Source organism: Mobula birostris, chromosome 8 (genome assembly GCF_030028105.1).
Source record: "Mobula birostris isolate sMobBir1 chromosome 8, sMobBir1.hap1, whole genome shotgun sequence".
NCBI classification, from domain to species: Eukaryota; Metazoa; Chordata; class Chondrichthyes; order Myliobatiformes; family Myliobatidae; genus Mobula; species Mobula birostris.
The window spans coordinates 68,071,259-68,097,612 of NC_092377.1; the positions used below are offsets into that span (position 1 = coordinate 68,071,259).

Genomic DNA, 26,354 nt, shown 5'->3' on the forward strand with positions numbered 1-26,354 from the left:
AGAGTAATGGTTAATGTTTCTTCAGTTAAACTTCTAAGTCTGCTTTGAACAAAATTTCTTGATTGCAAACAGAACACTGATAGCTGCAAATCTGTGTAGGAAAAACAGCCAATGGATATCCAAGAAATTAATCATCCAGGTTACTTTGCTGAAGGTTATTAAAAATAAAACTGAACTGCTTGGAAGAGCATATAAGTCAGACACATCTAATTTCCCTTGGTACAAAGGGAGTCAGCTGATAGCTGTACAACACAGAGGTGTACAAATTTTGACTGTAGCACAATATCCCAAGGTAGTTCACGAATGGACAATAAAGCAAAACTTAACACCTGGCTACACAAGGGAACATTGGGGCAAATGATAAAGAGAAAGTTTTAAAGGAACAGGAAGGAGCCAAGAACAGGGAGACCGTGGAGTTCCTTTGAAGAACTCTGGAGCTAAAGACATTGGTAGCTAAAAGCACATCCTGTAGTGCTGCTGAGATTTAAAAATAGGAGAAACAGAAGCTACTGAAGTACAAATATCCCTGCAAGTTTAGTGAGTTTCATGATGAGGAACAGTAGGTCTGTGGCAGATGGAGAAAAAAATAGCACTTTAAAAATTGAGGTATTACTTTATTGTGATAAGTTAACAGAATGGTGTCAGCTTAAGAAACAGGCAAGAAAACTTTTGGATAATCTCACTCATTAATTGATTTTAAGATGGATTTGGCCAGGTGTCTATTGGCATAAAGGTACAGTAATCAATTTACTACATAATTAGCCAAAGTTCTGGACTTGTTATCCAGAGACAAGTGTTCAAATCTCTGCTCAGGAATTTAAATTTAATTCAATATACTTAGAATCTATAACCAAAAAAAAAATCTCCAGATCTTAAGACCAAAAGAATTAAAAATCAACGAGTAGAATTGATTAATGACACAGAGGTATATATTGCTACTTTCAGCCATTATTTAAACATACTTAAAAAGTTCATATCAGAATCAAATGTGACAATAACTCGCAAACCATTCAGGTGATTGCTAGGAATGGGACGAACACAAGAGGAAATGAACTTATTTTTTCTGATGGCTATTAACAATGACTTGAGTCCTTCAAATGTAATTGGAGGATAATTTTCATGAAAGTACCGGATATTGAAGTACAGATGATACCAATTTCCAATTCTTGCTTTTTACACACTGCTTTCAAAGTGGCACTTACCTGAAATTGCTTTGTTCCAGGTGATGGTGATGTCCTGGGATCTAACTGCTGCCTGGTAACTGCTGCCCAATTGGCATGCTTCTCCAAACTTTCTTTGAAGTGTTCATAACCTTGAAGCTGTAACTCCACATTTTTCATTTTAACTGGCAATTCTTTGGACATCTAAATGGGAATCAAAACTCTCCATCAAAAGAAATATTATCAGAGCCCATGCTAAATACAAGCTGAGGTGCTTGGCAGATTGGTGAAATTTAATTAACTGACTGTTATCTGATCCTTTGCAATCCTAATGCCCTCCAGGTGTCACCATCAGATAGATTAACCCATCCATCCAGCACCTTTTGTTGGCCCAGATTTATTCCTGGTCAAGTCCTTTTTTTTAAACAAACTTCTGTCATTTTCTGTCATTCAGCATAAAGAGGCTTTTTTCAGCTTATGTGGGTTCACCAACAGAAAAACAGACAGCCAGCCTGTCATCATTATTCTCATCTTCATTCACTGCCAATAGGCAAATATGGAGGCTTAACCTTTTATTTGTGCACTTAAAACACATACAGTATGGGGTATGTCTGCTCAGTAAATAATGTATAACTGGTCTTTAATAGGCCACGATTTTAGAAGTTTAATAATTTTCATAATCGATGGAAGTAACCAACTTCAATTATTGGAGCTCCCCTTTTGCTTTCAATTCCAAAAACAACTTGAACTGAGTTGAGCTGGACACAAAGTTAGCAGAAAAAGCAGCAGCACAATAGCAGGGTTCCCGAACAGTTCACAAGTTGGAAATACAGCTATAAACTGAACTTCCCAGGCAGCTGACAAATCCATCCTGCCAGTCTCCCATATACTCTTGCATACGTCTGGACTATACACGTGTTAGGTGTTCATAACCTGGGAAAACCACATAGCATCTTGTGAAGATTAGGATGTTTGTCAAGAGGCGCAAAAAATAAAGAGATACTTACCTTACTCCAATTTGAATTAATATTTCGAAGTATCGCAGAAAGCTTGTCTCTCTCTTGCAGACTGAGGTTTTTATCAGAAAGCAAATCTTGTGCGTTACTGTTCATTGTGATCAAGTTATTACTACGAACCTCCAAATCTGCTGCAAGAATCTGAAAGCAACAGAGAACTTGAGAACCAAGAACAGAACAAAGACCTTCAAGCTGCTTCACAATTCAAAGCATGCCTTGTGCATCACCTCCCAATTGTCTCTCCAAATCTCTTGATTCACATTTATACAAAGATCTACAGCACATGCTGCACGTTGTTAATGACTGAACATCCGCAACCTGGGTTAGAATTAAATGCCTTTCTACTGTGTGCTCTTGCTGCTTACATTAGATTGATCAGCTCATTTGTGCAGCAACTTCTTCTGGCCAAGGTTATTTCAACCATTTCATCAGGCAAGTCTTGTGCCTTGAGAAATTTCTGCTTGTTACAATACTAAATGGCTAACCACTTTTTCTGAGATTATGATCTCTTAGGTCCAAGTGGCCCATTTAGAGGAAACATATTCCCAGCATCAGCACTCGCAAGCCCCTAATACTTACAAATATAATCAATTTATAATGACTATTCCAAAGGATCTCTTAACTTTCTTCTACATACAATTTCACAGGATAATTCTTCATCCCATGAGTCCCAACAGACGAATTTCATACCCAGATAAGGAGTCCAAGAATATACATTGCCCTTCTCACACATCATCTTCCCACAATTTAATATTCACATCAAACTTGGCTGCTTTAAACCTGGCCCTCATCTTATCCAAGTCATTGATGGAGATGGTAAATAGCTCAGTCCTGAGTACTGATTGCTGAGGTACTCAATTAAATGTAGTTTGCATGTGTGTTAAGATAGTTGTTTAATCCATTTTTAAGAATCAAGCAATCAATTCACAATGATGCATTATCTAATTTGATTCAACCTTGAATGACTTTTTGGGGGGGAAGAAAATCACATTCTTCCAGAAACACTTTGCCTGTTCTATTGAACACATTCTTTTTACAAATCAATATTGATTCTATCCAACTGCATGACTGTTGTTTTTAAGTGATCTGTTACCAAACAGAGTTGATAAGTTTCCTTATCCTTATAATCCTTGAAACAGGCCTGAAGTTATGTTTTGCCTCTCTTCATCCTTTCTGAAGCAGTAAGACCATGTTTGTTACCTTCCAATCGGTGGGCTGCATTTCAAAACATAGCATGTCAACTATAAAATGTTGCACTGGTGAAAATACTCGCAAATATAGCCTCACCAATGATTATTGCTAAACCAACACAACCATATAATTTTGGAAATATTCTGACACTTAAAAATGAATCCATGGTCCTATCCAGTCACAGTAAAGTAAGAAATGTCAATGGAACTTAGAGATGCAGAGTGAGCTCCAGCCAACACCACATCAAGAAAGTCAGGGTGATACAGATAATGCTGTTGATCTGAGAGGACAGAAGAGGGAAAATTCATGAAAGATGAAGCCCTGGTAGGTACACATGCATAGAAAATAGAACAACCTATCAAACCAATAACTAACTGAAAAGGAGATGACAAGGAGAACCTCAAGACAAAAAACAACCCAAATTAGTTTACTTCCTCACTGATATATGAGAAGGGCAATGAGGGAGGATAACACATCTTTCTCAGCAGTAAAATGCTTTAAACATCAAAAGGACAAAGTTATGTTTAAGGGTAGGAAGATTCTGATGCTTCAAAAGTGCACAGCTCATTTGAAATACAAACTTGCCTTTAGTTCCTTTAAATCTTGCTCCCTTGGTGGTGAATGCGCAGCCCTGAAGGAGTTCTGCACCTTGTCCACCCACATATTGAATTCATCAAGCTGACTCCTTAAATCAGAATATCGCTGTCCATCTCCTTCCAACCTACAGAACAGGGGAAAACAGGGATTAGCACAGAAAGCACTGTGGGTCTGTGCCCAATAATTACCTGCAGAGTAGAAGTTGAAGAATGTTTACTTAAATAATTCCCTTGCCCAAAAGCTAAAATCTAATGTCTTATATTTCAATTTCATGACTTTCACATTCCAATTATGCTTGACACATTTTTCAATGTAATGGAATGTATTTTTATGCAAAATGAAATGAATCAAGACATCAAAAAAGGTACAGCGTATTTGGTCCAGTAAAGCTGCACACTGTTATCCATTTGTGGTTAAAAATTCCAAGGATTGGTACACATTGTTGAATAGATAAGCCACATACAAAGCTATACACAGACTAATGATCACAAATGATCTTGACATTGAGCTCTTCAAGAGAAATGTTAAATTATATTTAAGAATTAAAAGATACCTTTGACGTCGGTCTCTGACCGCCACAGAAATTGCCCTCCAACGCTTATTTAATCTACTAAGTTTTTCCTGCAGGAGAGATCCATCTGCTGTTGAAAGATGCCGTATAATATCTGTGCCAGTGGCATTTAGTGTCATGTATACAATCTGATGACTGTTGAGACCTTCTTCCAACTCCTACCAGGAAAATAACAAGTAAGAAGTCAGAATACAGATCCTGGCTAACTTCCCATATTATCCAATATAATCATTTAGTCACTAATTCATTTTTTTAGAAATTCATTTTTTTAAAATCAATGATTTTCAACAAGCCTCAAATTACAGAAAACCTTGAGATATGGACAAGGAAACCTGTTTCTAACAAGAAGCAATCCATTTGACTTAACAATGGCAAAACAATTTGACATTCATGCCTCATAGACACTCTGATAGAAATTATGATTTATCGGAAAATCTGGAAAACGTCAACGGGGGGGGTGTCACAGGAGGGTATGTGGGATAATTCACTTCTGTGGAGGATCCTCAAATTATTGTCTAAAAGTCAATCAAACTGGTATGTACAGAAATGGTATGGAGGGGAAAGAAAAAGGACAAAGCAAAAAATAAATAAAACCTATTAGATATGGATGATATCCGATGGAAGAGATCAATCCTGAAGAGCTAAGCATTAAGGAGCAGCAGGGTGGGAAGAGAGAGAAGCCACGCTGCTCATGCAATTTAAACAGGAGTTATGCAGGCGTTGTAAGCAGAAGCCAACTGAAGGATGAAGAACCGACAGTGAGAATTATTCCAAATATAATAAAGGGGCAAAATCTGCACAGAGAGGAGCAAACCACGGCAGACTGAGGAAAGAACAGGGCACTCTGCAGGTAGAGCAAGGGATAAATAGGGATGTGCAACGAACCCAGAGATAAAGTCACACACCTGATGATAAAGCCCTCCCTACCTCTGTACAAGGAGTGCTGTTACAGGAAAGCAGCATCCATCATCAAGGACACCACCCCCCTCCACACACACCATCCAGGCCAAGCTCTCTTCTCGCTGCTGCCATCGGGGAGGTGGTCTAGTACCTCAGGTCTCACAACACCAGGTTCATGAACAGTTATTACTCAACTGTCAGGCTTTGAACCAGCGTGGATAACTTCACTCACCCCAACACTGAACGGATTCCACAACCTATAGACTCACTTTCAAGGACTCTATAACTCATGTTCTCAATATTTATTATTTATTTATTATTCTGTTGTTTTTTTTTCTTTTTTGTATTTGCACAACGGTTGTTGTGTGAGGTTTTCATTGATTCTATCGTGTTTCTCTGTATTTACCATGAATGCATACAAGAAATTGAATCTCAGGGTCATAAAAGGTGATGTATGTGTACTTTGATAATAAATTTACTTTGAACTTTGGGAAAGAGTTGCAGGCACAAAAACACTTATTCAGAAGTACCTGAATGGTGCAACCACTTTATTATTTATACTACTCCCATAACATGGACCAAGGGCACCAAAGATTTATCTTTAGGTTATCCATTTAAAGTGACAAATAGGGGAGAACGCTCAGCGGGTTTTAACACACATCTTAAAAGGAGCAAATTCCAGGGTTATTCAACTAAATTTTAGAAATACGCACAAGCCTGTGGCAGGCCTGCAAAGAACAACCCCTCAGTTCCTCACAAAGGTTTATATTATTCTCTGTACATTGGTTTATTATCATCACACGTATCGAAGTACAGTGAAAAACTAGTCAAGACATCAATGCAATGTCAACTCACCTGTTGATTTTGCTTCACTTTCTCCAAATCCAGGTTGCCATTTTGGCTTCGAGCATGTGGTAATAACTTCTCAGCCTCTACCACCCACTGATTCAGGTCATTCAGGTCACAGTGAAACTGCCTCCACTCCTCCACAGCTTTATCAAAACAACTGCCGAGAAAACAGAGTACTGTGTTCAAATCCCAGCCCAAGATTTTTGACTCGCACTTAATTTCTTCCCATTCCACATTTTTAACAGTAGAAACAACTAACATTTTAGACCATAAGATATAGGAGTAGAAGTAGGCCATTTGGCCCATCGAGTCTGCTCCACCATTCATTCATGGGCTGATCTAATTCTTCCGGTCATCCCCGCTCCCCTGCCTTCTCCCCTTACCCTTTGATGCCCTGGCTAATCAAGAACCCATTTGCCACTGCTTTATGAATCTTAACTTGCAGAAACCCCACGCAGAGTCCTATCAGATAAATAGTCTGCATAACAATCACACCCGAGTGGGACGACCACGTGTTTGCTTTGCACCTCATTACAGTGCTAATATAAATCTGTAAGTACTGTGCAGGAGACATGGAGATGTTACTGGAGGTGACGCAGGTGTCTAGTTTAAAGACAAGAAGCTGTCCTTGGTCAGTTGTACAAAGTGCGGAAGATGAAGAGGCTGCATGTTGACTTCAATGTAAGGGCTAACTTTAAGATTCTATACCGCATAAGATCATGAGGAAAGCAATTTATTGTGCTATACAAGACCATGAGACATAGGAGCAGAATTAAGCTATTTTGCCAAACGAATCTGCTCTGCCAATTGGTCAAGGCTGACATTATCCTTCTTGACCCTATTCTCCTGCCTTCAACCCTTAACTCTTGACACCATTACGAATCAAGAACCTGTCAAACTCAGCTTAAAATACACCAGTGACTTAGCCTCCACAGCTGCCTGTGGCAATGAATTCCATAGCTTCAGCACCTTCTGGCTAAAGAAATTTCCCCTAATCTTTGTTCTAAAGGGATGTCCTTCAATTCTGAGGCCATGCCCTCTGGTCCTAAACTCTGCCAATATTTAAAATATCAACTCCTGTCCACTCCACCTGAGCCTTTCAATATTTAGAAGGTTTCAATAGGTTTCAATCCCCTTCCCCCATTATTCTAAACTCCAGCAAATATAGGCTCAGAGCCATCAAATGCTCCTCAAATGTTAATCCTTTCATTCCTGTGACCATTCTCATAAACCTCTACCAGACCCTCTCCATATCAATGTACCTTTTCTTCGATATGGGGCCCAATCTTCTCACAATACTCCAAATGTGCCTGAACAAAGCTTTATAAAGGTTCAGAGTTACATCCTTTCTTTTATATTCTAGTCCTTTTGAAATGAATGCTAACACTGCATTAGCCTTCCTTACTATAGGCTCAATTTACAGGTTAACTTTAGGGAATTGTAAGTCTCTTTGCACCTCCAATTTCACAATTTTCTCACCATTTAGAAAACACTCTCTGCATTTATTCCTTTTACCAAAGTGTATGACCATGCACTTCCTGACACTGCATTCCTTCTGCCAACTTTCCCCCATTCTTCTAACTGTCCAAGTCCTCCTATGGACTTTCTACTTTCTCAACACTACTGTCGCTATCTTTGTATTGTTACGTACCCCGTAACTGGGTTGCCAAACCAGCAGAAATGGACCACTTAGTTGGAGTCTGGATTACTGGAACTAAGAAAGTTTTATTAAAGAAATAAGTAACACAGTACTCTAAACATAAGGATATAAATGCAACAGGTTAGCAATGATAAAACACACATGTACACAGAACTAGGATAATAGGATCAATCAAGCTCTATCGCAGTCTAGGGGTAAAATGATCAGTCTCAAGTGATACAAAGTTCAGTTGAGTTCAGTTTAGTTCAGTTCGCAGTAATCGCTGTTGTGCCGTTGGGGGGGGGAGAGAGAGAGAGAGAGAGCGAATGATGATATTCAAATCGGATTCAAACAGACCTTTGATATTCCTCGCAATTAGCTTTTGGGTGAGCCCTTTGTAATGTCTTCTGAGGTCACCGACTGTGACTCCTCTGTTCCGGATACGATCGTTCTTCTGCGGTGAACCCGGCACCCAGGCAAGGGCGGACACACACACACCAGGTTCCCGCCGATCGTACCTTTCCACCCTGTGCGTCTATGGTCGGTCCCGCGATCAGACCTCCAAAAACTCCCACCAACTTGTGGGGGGGGGGGGGGCACAACGCACTTCCAGGGTCTTGTTATCTCATGGTGTCGTGGTGTCTCTTGCCTTAGCGAACCTATTCCTTTTATCCCCCTGCTGGGGTATCGCCTCCCCATCAAACTTCAAACAGTTCAGGTTCAAAGCAACCGGTCTGACGATACTCGGAACTGTGTCTCTTTTCGTTAACCTCTCTCGTCTCTCATTTATTAGCATTTTGAATGTTTCCCCATTGTCTCTCTCTTATCTCTCTTATCGGCATCAATCTTCTGATAACTTGGTCATCTGGTCACAGTATCATCCACAAATATGACCGCAAGACCATCAATTCCATCATTCAGATCATTGGCATGTTGCATAGGAAGTAGTGGACTCAACACCAAGCCCTATAGAACACCAGTAATTACTGGCAGCCAACCAGAAAAAGGGTCTTTTTATTCCCAGTGTCTTCTGCCAGTCAGCCAATCTTCTGTTCACGCTGGTATCTTTCCTGTAATACCATGGGCAACTCAACCAATTGCTTTATAATCAGTGTAATTACTTTACTGATCTAAATCCAAGCTCATTTTATTTGATTATTTTTAAATTGCTTTTAGTCAGTTTCAGATTTCATTGAAGTATTCCATTAGGTGCATATGAAATACATTTATCAATTTTGAAATTCTCCATCAGAGAAGCACAACATGATAAAGTTTTGACTTCACAGTGTCATTCACTGCTGCACAGAGGAAGAAATCAATCATCTCCACTTAGCCCTCAGCTTCCTTTGAGAGGACCAGCAAACACACAGTTTACAGCAAAGTGATACTATAAAAGCCACACAAATAATCCCTGGCACTGATTTTCAATCACTTAACTGTTACGGTAACAAAGTTCCTTTGATGATACTTCCTGTAGAATAAATATTGAAAACTTAATATTTTACTGACTACTCACTACTGACTCATCCTTGACTCTTCGGAGCCCATAGCTGAGTTATTTTTCGCTTTAACGAGTTGCACACTATTCGCTGACCACAGGAACACCCATATTACATCTCGACTCAATTTCAGGTTTTGAAATCTCACTTAAAAGTTTTCCACACTTTCATGCAGCCACTGCTCAATTTACTTCAGAAGCAGAAATAACAATAACTTAACAAATGCAATCGTCCCCCCCTCAGACACTAAATTCAAAGGCAAAACACACAAAAAGTGCTGGAGGAACTCAACAAGTCAGGTAGCACCTTTGGAGGGAAATAAACAGTCAATGTTTCAGGCTGAGACCCTTCATCAGAACTGGCAAGGAAGGGAGCAGAAGCCAGAATAAGAAGGTCGGGGAAAGGTGAGGAAATAAGGATGGATGGGGGAGATATTACTGAAAGTTAGATTAATTGATGTTAATGTCATTAAGTTGGAGACTATCCAGATGGAATATAAAGTGCTGTTCTGCAAACCTGAGTTTGGCCTTATCATGGCAGCAGTGGAGATCATAGACAGACATGTCAGAACGGGAATGGGAATCTGGAGTATTGTGTTCAGTTTTGGTCGCCAAATTACAGGAAGGATATAAATAAGGTTGAAAGAGTGCAGAGAAGGTTTACAAGGATGTTGCCGGGACTTGAGAAACTCAGTTACAGAGAAAGGTTGAATAGGTTAGGACTTTATTCCCTGGAGCGTAGAAGAATGAGGGGAGATTTGATAGAGGTATATAAAATTATGATGGGTATAGATAGAGTGAATGCAAGCAGGCTTTTTCCACTGAGGCAAGGGGAGAAAAAAACCAGAGGACATGGGTTAAGGGTGAGGGGGGAAAAGTTTAAAGGGAACATTAGGGGGGGCTTCTTCACACAGAGAGTGGTGGGAGTATGGAATAAGCTGCCAGACGAGGTGGTAAATGCAGGTTCTTTTTTAACATTTAAGAATAAATTGGACAGATACATGGATGGGAGGTGTATGGAGGGATATGGTCCGTGTGCAGGTCAGTGGGACTAGGCAGAAAATGGTTCAGCACAGCCAAGAAGGGCCAAAGGGCCTGTTTCTGTGCTGTAGTTTCTATGGTTCTATGGAAGCTGAATTGTAATGGACAGCCACCGGGAAATCCTGCCTCTTGCGTTGGAACTCACAGATGTAGGGGAAGGAAGACTGAGAGGACCAGATACAACAGAAGTGTCATCTCACCTGGAAGGATTGTTTGGAGTGGTGAGGGAGGTGGTATCGGAGGAGGTGTGGCCTAACTTGCTGAGTTTTGTGTGCTGCTCTAGATTTCCAGCACCTGCAGAATCTCTCGTGTTTACAGTAACAAGAGCCCTCTGCTGAAAGCATCAACAGAATTTAATTTGAAATCCATCCCAACAACAGTAATAAAAGTAACACATTTGTCAAATGTCAGCCACAGTTACGATAAATTAAACATTGGTCTATAGCTTGTTGGGCAAGTACACTATATGAAACATTTCTTTAGTTCATGACGTAACAGAGTACATCTTTCAAGGCTTAAAGGATCTTGTGTTCTGATGAAGAGTTACAAGATTTGATGCAAAACTATTAGCCTCTAAATTAGCTGCCTGCTTAAACCTTTTTGGTCTGGGTATTTGGCATCTTTTTCAAGTTCCCAAAAGGTCTGTTTAACGAATGACCAAAGCTGCATGTAAACAGTTTAACGCAACTCAGATCCTCAACTTACATCAGTGCTTTCAGTTAACTAGCTTTGCATTCTTGAATAATACATCATGAAAAAAGCCTTCCAGCTCATGTCATCCATGCCAAAAATGGTGCTCACTTAGCAAGTCCCATTTGTCTGTATTTGGCCCACATGCCTCCATACACATCCCATTTACTTACCCAAATGTCTTTTAAATGTTGTTATGCCTGCCTCAAGCTCTTCCTCTGGCAGCTCACTCCATATGCACACCATGCGATGCATGGAGTTGCTCCTCAAATCCCTTTTACATCTTTGCCTCTCACCTTAAATCAATGTAGTCAAGTTTCTAACTCCCCTTCAGTGTGAAAAGGACTACACCTGGTTGCTGATGCCTGTTAATATCTAATGCCAAAATAATTTTCTGTCAGCAACAGAGGCTACAAGCAAATGGTAATAAATGTAAATCCTCCCTGTCAACAAAACTGCCAAATACTTCCACTGATGTTTTCAAGACACTGTGACTCACAAGCAATTTGCTGCTTGTTAGGATTATGTCCAAACTCACTTTCAGAAACAACACTGGACCCAAGTCACTGAAAACAACAGGATTTGAATGCATCTCCAGATTATTGTTCCAGGCCTCAGGATCACCAATCCAGTGATGTCAGTGCAATGTTCCTATGTGAAACACACTTAAGTCATTATGATTTGTAATTAAATTTTCCATTACACCTCTTATGCAATGCAAGCAGAAATAACTCTGCTGATCTCATGCCAGCTAATAATAGAACATCCTACCTTTTACGATCATTGTACGTTCTGTTCACTTTGTCCCACAATGCATGGAGCTGTGTCAGTGCATCACCAATTTGTACAACCTCAGCTGCAGAAGCTTCAAGTAAGGCATCAGGCTGATTCTCGTGGATGTCCTCAATTTGCTCGCTGAGTTTCTCCAATGTGTCTTTTATATTCTGTAAGAGATACCAGCAATCAGTCAACCCAAATACCACTGGATCATATTTTAATCTACGAAGCAGTGACATTTTTAAATACAAGAATTTAATAGTAATTGCAAATATTGGTACCAAATCTAACAAGAACACAAAATAAAGCTAAATGACCGCTGGCTCAGAGCAACATAATGCCATCTGCCCAAGACATATTTTTCACAATTGACTGCTCCGGGCACGACACATCCAACAAATAAAGTCAGAATGCTGGCTTTGTAATTTAGTCTCTGGTAAACTCACTGTCACTGCAGTAAGAGGGACACGAGACCTGGTTCCATATTGCAACCAAAAGTAATGCAGAGAAATACAACAAATTCTTTATGAGCAGCATTTGCGCAACGAAATATTATATTCAATCACACATTGAACATCAGCTTACGCTTCAATCAAAGAAACACACGTTCATAATATGCAAAAAATGCCAACCTTTCTAATTCCAGAGGTGTAAAGGCAGCAATAACAATTACAGCAAATTCAACCTCTCCATGCTATCCCCAGGGGATAAAAGCAGCACACACAAATGGTGGATGAACTCAGAAGGCCAGGCAGCATCTACGGAAAAAAGTACAGTTGACATTTCAGTCTTGAAACGTCGACAGCACTTTTTTCCATCGATGTTGCCTGGCCTTCTGAGTTCCTCCACCATTTTCTGTGGGTTGCTTGGATTTCCAGCATCTGCAGATTGTCTCTTGTTTGTGATCCCCAAGATATAGTTTACTTATACCATTTCGTAAGTGCAACAACATAAAGACGTTCAATATGTACTCCATTAAACCCAAATCAAACCCACTTTTATGTCCAGTTGCATTCGATCCTTGTGAAGAAAAATCTGGCTTTGCACTTAGCCTAATAAAATCAATTACCCTATTGCAGCCAATAAATATGGATTCTTCTGCAACACAATGAAACCAGAGTCCACTCGTCAAATGTATGTTTTGTTAAGCATCTTAAAAATAATTTCCTTAAAAATGCTGACTTTGCTCCCTAGTAGTTCATAAAAAAGCCCTTTTCTTTCTTTTCCAATCTTTTTATTAATTTCAAAATATAGAAACAAAACATAGCAATAATACAGATAATATGAGATGTATTGTTACATTTAAAAAAAGAGTAATTGCAAAACCAAATAGTGGAAATTACCAACACTCCCATACATGTAGAACTGATCACGGATAATATAAAGCAAAAAAAAAGAAAAAAGAAAGAAAAAGAGAAAAAAAAACCCATCCCAAAAGAAAAAAAACAACTAAACTAAACTAAAAGACTTGGGCAAAACTAACAACTTAAAAATGGAAAAGAAGAAAACCTCAGCGTCGACGATTCCATTCCCCTCCAACAACAGTACAGAGAAATAAAACAAGTTTGGAAATGATCAAATTACATCAAATGAAAATGCTGAATAAATGGCCTCCAAATTTTTTCAAACTTAATAGAAGGGTCATAAACTGCACTTCTAATTTTCTCCATTTTCAGACACACCATAGTTTGTGAAAACCAATGAAATACTGTAGGAGGGTTGATCTCTTTCCAATTCAACAAAATGGACCTTCTAGCTATTAAAGTAAGAAATGCAATCATCCTTCGTGATGAAGAGGTTAAATTATTTGAGTCTATCATTGGTAGTCCAAAGATAGCAGTAATTGGATGAGGTTGTAAGTCTATATTTAGGACCGTTGAAATAATATCAAAAATATCTTTCCAATATTTCTCCAACAAGGGACATGACCAAAACATGTGAGTTAGAGAAGCAATCTCAGACTGGCATCTGTCACATATTGGATTAATAACGAGATAGTTTATCTTTGGACATATGAGCCCTGTGAACTACTTTAAACTGTATCAACCTATGCTTAGCACATACAGAGGATGAATTCACCAACTGAAGAATTTTTTCCCATTTTTCAGTCGGTATATTAATCTCAAGTTCTCTTTCCCAGTCAGCTTAATTTTATTAGAGGCATCAGGACATAAATTCATAATTATATTATATACAATTGCTATTACACCTTTCTGAGAAAGATTTAAGTCTAAGATTTTTTCCAAAGTGTCCATTGGATATGGGTGTGGAAAATTAGGAGAGACAGTAATTAAAAAGTTTCTAATCTGTAAATATCTAAAAAAGTGAGATCTGGGTAAGTTATATTTATTAGAGAGTTGATCAAAAGACATAAAACAGTTATCTAAGAATAAATCATGAAAAGATATTATACCTTTGGTTTTCCAATCAAAGTAAGCTTGATCCATCATGGAAGGTTGAAAAATTAAATTTGATATAATGGGACTTGCTAGAATGAATTGATTAAACCCAAAAAATCTTCGGAATTGAAACCATATACGTAAAGTATGTTTAACTATTGGGTTATTCATTTGTTTATATGATTTAAAAGAAGTAAAAGGAAGTAAAGTTCCTAAAACCGAACCCAAGGAAAACCCTTGTAATGAATTAGATTCAAGATTTACCCAATGAGGGTTTAAAGATGCGTCCAAATCTTGTAACCAAAATTTTAAATATCGAATATTAATTGCCCAATAATAAAATCTAAAATTTGGGAGGGCAAGTCCCCCCTCCTTCTTGGATTTCTGTAAATATCTTTTACCTAACCTAGGATTTTTATTCTGCCAAATATATGAGGAAATTTTTGAATCTACGTTATCAAAAAAAGATTTTGGGATAAAAATTGGAACCGATTGAAATATATACAAAAATTTAGGCAAAATGATCATCTTAATAGCAAGAGATTGGGAACCATTTGGTAAATAAAAGTTTAATCTCATCAATTAAAGGTAAAAAAAATTAGCTTTAAATAAATCTTTATATTTTTTGGTAATTGTTATCCCTAAGTATATAAATGAATCAGTAACCAATTTAAATGGTAAACGTCCATAAATAGGTACCTGCTTATTTAAAGGGAATAATTCACTCTTACTAAGATCCAATTTGTAACCAGAAAAGTTACTAAATTGAGCTAACAGATCTAAGATAGCAGGAATTGACTTCTCCGGGTTAGAGATATATAACAACAAATCATCTGCATATAATGATAGTTTATGTATTTCATTTCCACGGGTAATACCAACAATATTTGGCGAGTCACGGATAGCAATTGCTAAGGGTTCAAGAGCAATATTAAATAGTAAAGGACTAAGAGGGCAACCTTGCCTAGTACCGCGAAAAAGACGAAAAAAAGGAGATCTATAATTATTTGTACAGACCGAGGCTACCGGGGAGTAATATAACAATTTAATCCAAGATATAAATGTCAAATTAAAATTAAATTTCTCAAGAACATTAAATAAATAAGGCCATTCAACTCTGTCAAAGGCTTTCTCAGCATCTAATGAGATAATACATTCCGGGGTAGTAAGTGAGAAGGTATAAACAATATTCATTAACCTCCTAATATTAAAAGATGAATAGCGATTTTTAATAAATCCAGTTTGATTCATGGAAATAATTTGAGGTAACACCATCTCCAGTCTAGTAGCTAGAATTTTTGAAAAAATTTTTGAATCTACATTCAGAAGAGATATCGGTCTGTAGGATGCACAATCCGTAGGATCTTTATTCTTTTTAAGAATTAAAGAAATAGAGGCTTCATAAAACGATTGTGGTAATTTACCTAAACTAATTGCTTCCTTAAATATTCTAGACAACTTAGAAGAAAGAATGGAGGGAAAAAATTTAAAAAATTCCACTGTAAACCCATCGGGACCGGGTGCTTTACCGGAATTTAATGATGAGATTGCAGTTATTATTTCTTCCTCTGAAATGGAAGTTTCTAATGATAGGCAATCTTCGGGAGATAGTTTCGGAAAACTCAATTTACTTAAAAAATCATGCATGAAATTAGAATCATGAGGAAAATCAGAATGATATAAAGAGGTATAAAATTCTTGAAAGGTTTGGTTTATCCCAACATGATCAACTGTGAAAGTATCATCCTGTTTGCGGATCTTAGTAATTTGACGTTTAACCGAATCAAATTTCAATTGGTTAGCCAGTAATTTACCTGATTTATCACTATGAATATAAAAATCACTTCTAGTTCTCATTAATTGATTTTCGATCAAGGATGTTAATAATAAGCTATGTTCCAATTGGAGTTCAACTCTGTGTTTGTACAGCTCCTTGCTAGGAGAAATAGCATATTTTTTATCAACTTCTTTAATTTTATCAACCAGTAGAAGTATTTCATTGTTAATACGTCTTTTCAAACTGGCCGAATAGGAAATAATCTGACCACGGATATAAGCTTTAAAGGCGTCCCAAACAGTTCCGTTGGAAACTTCATCCGTAGTATTAGTTGAAAAGAAGAAATCAATCTGCTCCTTTATAAATTTGACAAAGTCCTGATCTTGAAGCAAAATAGGGTTAAATCGCCATTGTCTGGTAGTACAAAAGGTATCCATTAACTTGATGGAAAGTTTCAATGGAGCATGATCTGAAATAGCAATAATGTCATAATTACAATCAACTACATATGGAATCAAACGAGAGTCAATCAGGAAATAATCAATTCCGGAAAAAGAACGGTGAACATGTGAAAAAAAGAAGAATTCCTTATCATTTGGATATAGAAATCTCCAAATTTCTGAAATCCCAGCATCCAACATAAAAGAGTTGATAATAGTAGCCGACTTATTCGGTAAAGCCGGACTACTTGTGGATCTATCCAACATGGGATTCAAACATAGATTAAAATCACCGCCCATTATCAACATATACTCCTTTAAATTAGGAAGGGAAGTAAGTAAATGTTTAAAGAATTCAGGATAATCCACATTCGGAGCGTAAACATTAACCATAGTGACCTTTTTATTAAAAAGTACCCCGGTAATTAACAGAAATCTGCCATTAGGATCTGAAATGATGTCTTGATGAATGAATGTAATTGAGGGATCAATAAAAATTGAAACGCCTTTAATTTTGGCTTGAGCATTTGAGTGGTATTGTTGTTCTTTCCAAAACTTAAAAGAAGCGTTGACTGTCCTCTTTCCTTACATGAGTCTCTTGAGCAAAGATAATATGAGCATTCAGTCTTTGGAATATTTTGAAAATCTTTTTCCGTTTAATTGGATGGTTTAAACCATTTGTATTCCAAGAGACAAAATTAATAGAATGAGCCATAACTAAAAATTAACCCTTTGGTGAGTAAGGGGTTAACCATAATGTGAGCTCATGAAATCGGAAAAGGAATACATGATTAGAGAGGAACCGGAAATCTCGACACTGGGGACATCTTTGTAGTTCTGAATCAGCCCAATAGAAAAAATTAAAAAAGAAAAAGACAACCCCCTCCCCCAACCCCAAGTAGAAACTCGAACTGAGCCAAAGGCGGCTGAAGAAAGCTCTAACTAATACTAACTTTAACCCCATTTCTGCAGGGGGCAACTCCAAAAATATATGTTAGATAAGTGACCTCCCAAAGACTAATATGTGAAAAATAAACAGTATTGTAAATTAGTCTCGATAGTAAAAATTACTAAAATATATAAAATAAACCAGTATCAGTACATATAATTAGTTAATTATAAACCAGTAAATAAAAAAAAAACACTTCCAAAATAAGAAAAATGGATTATGGGAAGAAGAAGCATAAGAACATGGCGTCCCGAAAAAAAAAACAAAAATTATAGAAAAAGAAAGACAAGTCGCCATTTTAATTATGCGAAAATCAAAAATAGGAAGCATATAACTACAAATGACCGTCGGATCGGATCATTAGTAATAACAAAAAAGGATAGATTAAAACAAAAGGTTAACTAAGGGAAAGTGATGTTATTCACAGAAGATAAATATTCCATATAAATTCTAGAGTAATCACTATAGTAATAACCAAAGAACAAAAATCTTGAACTTATAAAAAACCTTCATCACACAGTAGTAGAAGGTTTATTTTGAAGAAAAAAAACCAGAGAGAAAAAAAATTGGTGCTGAAAGCACCAAACACAGACTAAGAGAGGGTGTCTGTATCAGATGGGAAATTATCATCCAAAAAGCTCCGAGCGGCTGTTGTAGAGTGGAAAACACGACGATTTCCATCGGGAAGAGAGATTCTGAGTCGTGCAGGATACAGTAGTGCCAGTTTGAGATTTTTTTGATAGCATTCCGACATTAAAGGTTTAAAAGTCAGTCGTTCCTTCATCACTTCAGGACTGTAGTCTTGAACTATCCTGAAGGAATGCTGACGATACTTTATCATCCCTTGTCGACGAGCGATCTGGAGAAGTTGTTCTTTAACATTGACATAATGGAAACGAAGAATAACTGGTCTGGGTTTGGAAACAGCCGCTGCCGACTTTACCCACGGTATACGATGGGCGCGATCGAGTAATGGAGGATCGTTGGGAAAAACAGAACCGAACGAATCCTTTAAAAGTTGAGCAAAGAACATTACAGGATCTCCAACCTCAACATCCTCGGGTAGGCCAATTAAACGTAAATTTTGTCTTCTCGATCGATTCTCAAGATCAATAACTTTGGATTTAAGTTGTTGGAGCTGTTTAGTAGTTGAAGCTAGATTCTTCTCCAAGATCTCAACTTTTGTATCCGTCTTCTGAGATTTAGTATCCAGCTCAGAAATTTTTGCATCGTGTTTTTGAACATCAGCATTCAGGAATTTCAAAGATTCCGTGATTGATTTTAAATCTTCATTAAGGCTTTGACGATGTTGTTCAAATTAAGCAGTTAAACTTTCAGATAATTTTATCCGATGCTGCTCAAACATTTCCTCCCAACACTTCACCATAACTTCGTAAGTTAATTCCGTTGGTTTAGAGTCACCTTTCTTCTTTCCTCCGTTCCCATCAGCGTCTTTCCCATCTTTGGTTTTAGATCTCGTACTCGTTTCTTTAAGATCAAAAGTTGCGATTGACAAAAGGAAGTCAATTAATCGATAATTCAGAGAGATAAAGTAAGTCTTCTGGTGTACTTAAAGTTGATTAGATCAAGGAGATCATAGGTTAAAAAGGATAACGGGAATGGAGCGAAGCCAGAGAGATGACCTCACTCCATGAGCGCTCCCTGCAGAATCAAGCCCTTTTCAAAGACATCATCATACGTGTGTTTAATCATAGCTCTTGGCTTCACATCACCACTACTTTTCTGGTCTGACTACCAGCACTGGTTTTCTCAATAGCAGGCAACAGATTTGCATATTAGGGTAAAACATTAAACCATCGGGATCCAGAACTGAACCGTTGAAACCGTTGAAGTCAATTTCCATCCAGCTAGGAACTAATTTTACAGCAGTTTCAACAATGTTCTATATCTATTTTCTGCGCTGAAGTCAAAGCTTTAAAACCTGTGATACTTGTGTGTCAATTTTATGTTGTTGTTGTGTTGTTGTTCGTCCTTCGTAGTCGAAGATGACCATGGCTTCAGAGTCAAATGGGAGATTGGTGGCTGTGGGTCCGGAGGTGACTGATCAGGCCAATCCGGGCCCTGAAGGCTTGCCCACATGTGGGACACAAGTGGGTGGGTGCTGTTGTGGCAGTGGATGCTGCTCGGGCCTTGCGCACAGCACGCTTTTGTGGCGCCTCGATGATGCGCCTGACTTCAGCTGCACGGGCTCCTGTGGTGATCTTGCTGCACCAAGCTGGACGGTCGAGGGCAAGCATCTCCCACGTGTTGATGTCGACACCCAGGCCTTTGAGGGACGCTTTCAGGCAGTCTTTGTAACGTTTCTTCTGCCCCCCGACTGAGCGCTTGCCCTGACACAGTTCTCCGTACAGCAGCTGCTTAGGCAATCAGCTGTCTGGCATTCTGACCACATGTCCAGCCCACCTGGCTTGGGCTTTCAGCAGGAGGGTGTAGACGCTGCAGAGCCCAGCTCGTTCCAGGATTTCCGTGTCGGGGACTTTGTCCTGCCACCTGATGTGGAGGAGTCTGCGGAGACAACTCAGGTGAAAGTGGTTGAGCTGTTTGGTGTGTCTGCTGTAGACAGTCCAGGTCTCGCTGGCGTAAAGGAGGGTGGTAAGGACCAATGCTCAGTAGACCTTCAGCTTGGTGGTAAGGCTGAGTCCTCTCCGCTCCCAGACGTTCTCATGGAGTCTCCCAAAGGCGGCGCTGGCTTTGGCAATCCTGTTGTTGACCTCAGCGTCTATGTTCACTGCGCGAGAGAGTATGCTGCCCAGGTAGGTGAAGTTGTCCGCTGCCTGGAGGCTCTGGCCCTTCACTGTGATGCGCGGCTCCTGGTATGGCTTTCCTGGGGCAGGCTGGTACATAACTTCGGTCTTTTTGGTGCTGATAGTGAGACCAAAGTTGTCGCAGGCTTGTGAGAAGCAGTCCATTTCACGCTGCATCTCCTGCTTTGTGCTGGCGTTGAGTGCGCAGTCATCAGCAAACAACAAGTCTCTGATAACAGTCTCTTGCACCTTTGTAACTGCCTGCAGGTGCCTAAGGTTGAACAACCTGCTGTCAGTCCTGTACCTGACGTGGATTCCTTCTTCGTAGTTACGGAAGGCACCTATCGGCATGGCAGAGAATACCATACTGAACAGAGTCGGGGCAAGAACGCAGCCTTGTTTGATGCCATTTGTCACTGGGAAGGCCTCCGACTCGTCGCCGTCATCCAGAACTTTCACCATCATAACGTCATGGAACTGCCGGACGATTGTGATGAACTTGCTGGGGCAGCCAAACTTCTCCATGATCTTCCACAAGCCTTCTCTGCTGACCGTATCGAAAGCCTTGGTTAGATCGACAAAGGTCACGAAGAAGTCGCTGTGTTGCTCCTGGCATTTTTCCTGGAGTTGGCGCGCAGCAAAAATCATGTCCGCGGTCCCATGTTCAGCACAGAAGCCGCACTGACTTTCTGGGAGTAGACCTTGCTCAAGATGTTGGAGAAGGCGGTTGAGCAGGACTCGGGCCAGAATCTTCCCCGCAATGGACAAGAGGGAGATGCCTCGGTGGTTGTTGCAAGACTGGCAGTTGCATTTCCTCTTGTAGATGTGGACTATGCTGGCATCTTTCAGCTGTTGCGGGACCTGTCCCTTTTTCCACATGGACTGGAAGAGTACAGTCAGCTTTTGCATCATGACAGGGCCTCTTGCTTTGCATACCTCAGCAGGGATTGCATCAGGTCCTGGCGCTTTGCCACAGGAGAGTTGCTTCACTGCCTTCCTGACTTCATCTACTGTGGGGAGGGTGTCGAGGTTCTTGTTGATTTCTACCTGGGGCACGCGGGCAATGGCCTTGTCGTTGATGTCGGCAGGGCGGTTAAGGACGCTGTTAAAGTGCTCAGCCCAGCGATCCAGAATCTGCTTCTTCTCTGTTAGCAGCTGCGTCTCATCTGGGTTGAGGAGGGGTGAGGAGCCAGAGGACTGGGGTCCGTATACAGCCTTAAGCGCATCGTAGAAGCGCTTTATGTCGTGGCTGTCTGCATAGCCCTGGATTTCATCAGCCTTCTTGCTGAACCAGCTGTCCTGCATCTCGCGAAGTTTTTTCTACACCTTTCTTCTTGTGTTGGTAAAGGCATCTTTCTTGGCTAGTGACGTGGGGTCGTTCTGATGCGCTCTGTAATGTTGATGTTTCTCCATTAGTAGTGCCTGTATTTCTTCATCATTCTCATCGAACCAGTCTTGGTTTCTTCAGGTTGCTGGTCCGAGATGTTCGAGGGCGGTAGTGTAGACAGCGTCTCTGAAGGCCGTCCACTGTTCCTCAACGCTGGTCCCGTCTTCCTGTGGTGTGTCTGGCAGTCTGCCTTCAAGGTCCTCGACGAATTCTTCTGTAACCCTGCTGCTTTTCAGCTTGGAGACATTCAACCTCTTTGCAGTCTTCTGCCCTTGGGGTCTTCTCATGGGCAGAATGCGAAGCCTGAACTTGGACACAATGAGGCGGTGGTCAGTCCAGCAGTCGGCACCACACATGGCTCTCGTCACTCTGACATCCATCCTGTCCCTCTTCCTGGTGATGATGTAGTCAATCAGATGCCAGTGTTTCGAGCGTGGGTGCATCCATGACGTCATCTTACAGGTGGGTAAGTGGAACAGGGTGTTGGTGATGACAAGGTCGTGTGTGGCACACGTCTTGAGGAGCAGAAGGCCGTTGCTGTTACACTTGCCAGTGCCGTGTCTTCCAATGATCCCTTCCCAGGTTTGGTAGTCTGTCCCTACTCTGGCATTGAAGTCCCCGAGAACGATGAGCTTCTCTGACTGTGGGATTGCTGAGATGAGGGCGTCGAGTTCTTCATAGAACTTGTCTTTAATGTCATCTGGGTTGGTCATGGTGGGAGCGTAGGCACTAATCAGCGTAGCACTCTTCTTGTTTGCAAGTGGGAGCTGAAGTGTCATCAGGCGGTCGTTGATGCTCTCTGGGTGCTTGGTGAGTTTACGGGCGAGGTTAGAATTGATGGCAAATCCCACGCCTGCTTCTCGTCGTTCAGCACTGCTGCGACTGCTCCAGAAGAACGTGTATCCACCACTACGTTCTGTCAGCTGGCCCTTGTCTGCTAGGCGCGTTTCGCTGGGAGCTGCTATGTCCACGTTGTAGCGAGCTAGCTCTTTTGAACCAGTGCAGTTCTTCTCTCTGGTCTGTCTGCCTTGATGTTATCTCACAGAGTTCTCATGTTCCATGTGCCAAGGTTGAGCACCATCACTTTCTTCCGCGTTGGGTTTGAAGTCATGACTTGCGCTTGACTTGGATTAAAGTGAGGGAGAGTTGCGCAGGTCGTCAGCCTCACTCTCTCGTCCCGGCCTATCTGGACCCAGTGGCAAGACATAGTCAAGACAGCTGGAGATAGGTCAGAATGCAATGGATGGCCAGCAGTGTTCTGTGTGTCTCACTGTGCCCTCTTAGTGCTCCACGACGCATTGCTGAGAATCGCCTTTCTGCCCGTTGAACCAGTGATGGTTTCTTCCGCGCAGTCCGCCGAATCCAGGCTTCACACGCTGGGTAGACAAGCCCTGAGTGTTGTGGGTCTACGGCAGTTCTTGCGGCGTGCTCGCAAGCCTCCCTGCCCATTGTTGGACATCCTCATCCGCCTTTGCAGCCGTTGGGAGATGTCTCCTCTTCCGCCTGCTCCGCCGTTGGGATGATCACCTAGTGGAATGGTAATGACACCACCCCCTCACTTGTTTTCGCCCGCTAGCTGCTCCACCTTCGCCAGGTCCTGCAGCTGCTCCCGACCGTACCAGGCGGCGGGGGCGGGCGGCGGCGGTCGCGACGAGCAGCAGGCCAGCTCCAGGCCTCGGGCCTCGCCCCCTCCGCCCGCCAGATTATATAGTGCAATGCAGGTTTAGTATTCCGTTTCCCCCACCTCTGTGACACTTAGCTATCATGACTTATCTATAAATTGTGGAACAGCAGTATCTTTTCAAATTCAAAGTCATACAAAGCTTCATTGCCTCCCTCCATTCCCCCTCACCAATTTTGTTTTCACGTAGACCACTCTCCATGAATCTCTGATCTGCTCATCACTCCCTACCCACCCCTTCCCATCCCCAAGCCCTTTCTCCTGAAACTGTAAAGGCTACAACACTTTTCCGACATCAACTTCCTTTCACCACCATCCAGGGAGCTAACTATGCCTTCTGAATGATGTAGAGGTGCACATGCGTTTCTTCCAATCTGGTCTGTTACATTATATTCCCCAGAGGTGGCCTTTTCTACTTCAGTGAGACCAAACAAAGACAAGGAAACTTTTCAGCAAAGTGTCTGCCCCCTCTCTCTACAACCAGCAGCTAGACCTCCCAGTTACATGTCATTTCAACATCGTTCCCACTTGCACATTGACCGTTTGTCCTTGGCCTTTATCACTGCCACGGTGAGGTCAAACACAAACTGCAACAGCAACAGCACCACTTCATATTCCACGCAGGCAGATTATAACCCAAATGGTACAAACATTGGATTTTCGATATTAACACAACCTACATCTCCTGTAACACACATAAAAATTGCTGGTGAATGCAGCAGGCCAGGCAGCATCTATAGGAAGAGGTACAGTCGACGTTTCAGATCGAGACCCTTCATCAGTCTCGGCCCAAAACATCGACTGTACCTCTTCCTATAGATGCTGCCTAGGCTGCTGCGTTCACCAATTTTTATGTGTGTTGCTTGAAATTCCAGCATCTACAGATTTCCTCGTGTCTACAGCTCCTATGTTCCTTTCCCACTCCCACCTGTCCTCCAGGGCTCTCTCTCCCTCTATTCATCTTTTTCTATTCTCCCCACCACTCCCCCCACCACCATTAATGAGTCTCCTCACCCTCTCACAACTCACTCCAAATACTTATCACTCTCATAGCTAACCTGCTGGGTTTCTTCCTTTGTCTCCTGAGTTCACCATCTATCCTCTTCCCAACTTGCTTGCATCTGTCAATCATCACTCTCGTATCTGATTTCACCAATCACCTGATTCTAATCATATCACCCACAAGCATCTACCTGTCCCTTCTTGCTCCCCTCGCCCATTTCAACTGGCTCCATTTTTTTTCCTCTCTCCTCATCTGTTATCTACCCATCACCTACCAGCCTCTGTCTCTTCCTTCCCGATTTCTATCTGTTCATTCCTATTTAACACACTCAGACCCGATACAGGGCCTCAACCCAAAACATGGATTATCCTTTTGCCTCTACAGATGCTGCCCGATACAGTGAGTTCTTGAAGCAGTTTATTTTTGACTCCAGATTCCAGCATCTGCATTATCACGTGACTCCTTGCTTCACATGAAATGAGCTGGGACCAACGTCTGGGAAATCAAATCGGTAGGGCTACAGTTAAGCTTTTAAGCTAGATACTGGCAGGAAGGATTACCATGATTAATTTAGAAAGTCAAAGAGAAAGAATAATGCAAAGGTGCAGGGTAACAAAATGGATAATGATGAGTCGGGGATGGGACAGAGACCATAAACATAAAAAACGCCTGCAACAAGAGCACGAAAACAGTCGTTACATGGATGCAAACTGCAGTTACAACACAACAGATGAATTAAATGCACTGACAGAAATAAATCGATATGATCTAATGTTCACTTTTAAGACATGGCTGCAAGACAATCAAAGCCAAGACCAAATATTCCGAGATACTGGATACTTCAGAAGGATTGTGGGAGGAAAAGTGCGGAAAGGAAAATGTATGTGCCTGTGGGCTTCTTGGTAAGGCAGGGCTCAGATTTGTTCATGGAGGATGAGATAAGGATAGTTGCACAGGGTTACTTTGACTCAGAAGATCAAAATGCAGAATTAGTCAGGGTAGAAATAAGTGAAGAATCAACCACTGTGAGAAGCTGGAGACACAACCTCTCAGGTTTCTAGAGCTGCAGTTGGTTTCCTGTTAACATCACTTCCTGTCAGTAAGCTGTTTTTATATCATTTTCCACGCAGATTAATTCCCACGTGGAATTAACCACTGTGAGAAGCTAGAGATACAACTTCTCAGGTTTCTAGAGGTGCAGTTAGCTTTGTATTAACATCACTTCCTGTCAGTAAGCTGTTTTTATATCATTTCCCATGCGGATTAATTTGGATTCAACGTCAAGCATGCAGTGGGAAGACATCCATCTCCACGCTCTATTTGCTCATGAAACAGCAATATCTGAGAGTCCAACAACTTCCGGTTTTAAATGGCGCTACCAAAGGCATTTTGACAGCTTACTGGTGGTTTGAAAGCAAAGAAATTCAATTGAAAGTATTACTAATAACACTCTTTTGGAAATAAATTATGGTAAACTATCACCACAATCAATAAAAAGGCAAGCGAAGGCAAAGCAAATTCGAGTGATGTGCCCTGCAAAATCACTTTGGAGTTGGAGCAAATGTACTTGGAGTTGGAATCATGCTGACTGGAGTAAATGATCCAGAGAGCAGAAGACAAAACAGAGGAGTTCTGATACCTATCCAACTAACCCGGCTGCGAGAGTGGATCGCTCCAAGTGCTAAGCCAATTTAGAGATGTCGAGAATGGCTTCTTCAGCAGCGAAATTCAGGTCCAAAAAGAATCACTGGGCGACACGCCCTGGGCCCAAAGCGAATAGTCGCGGTGCAGCCTGGGTCCTAATGCAAGGCACAATCCACTGTTTGGACAATTTAAGCACCAACCCAGATAGACAGAAAAGGCAGTTGAGAGCCAGGTGAGGCTGGATTACTTTGGGTGCTGAGCTGACTTGGAGAGGACAAGAATAGCTTCTTCGACTTCAAAATCTAGACCCAAAGTGAATCACTGGGCAGTGTGTTGTAGACCCGGAACAATTCACCGCAGCAGAGCACGCGGGTCCCAGT

At 41.0% G+C, this 26,354-nt stretch overlaps 1 protein-coding gene across 6 annotated transcripts in view; it reads right to left on the minus strand.

The window, feature by feature from the left end:
* LOC140201367 (utrophin-like) overlaps window positions 1-26,354 on the minus strand; it is a 524,122-nt gene that overhangs the window by 276,731 nt on the left and 221,037 nt on the right. For all 6 annotated transcript variants that reach the window (XM_072265376.1, XM_072265377.1, XM_072265374.1 and 3 more), the window contains 6 exons: window positions 11,924-12,096; window positions 6,291-6,441; window positions 4,518-4,693; window positions 3,953-4,088; window positions 2,168-2,317; window positions 1,203-1,364 (listed from right to left, as the gene is read on the minus strand). In XM_072265376.1, the coding sequence (XP_072121477.1) occupies window positions 1,203-1,364; window positions 2,168-2,317; window positions 3,953-4,088; window positions 4,518-4,693; window positions 6,291-6,441; window positions 11,924-12,096 (948 nt within the window). The remainder of the gene's footprint in view (window positions 1-1,202; window positions 1,365-2,167; window positions 2,318-3,952; window positions 4,089-4,517; window positions 4,694-6,290; window positions 6,442-11,923; window positions 12,097-26,354) is intronic.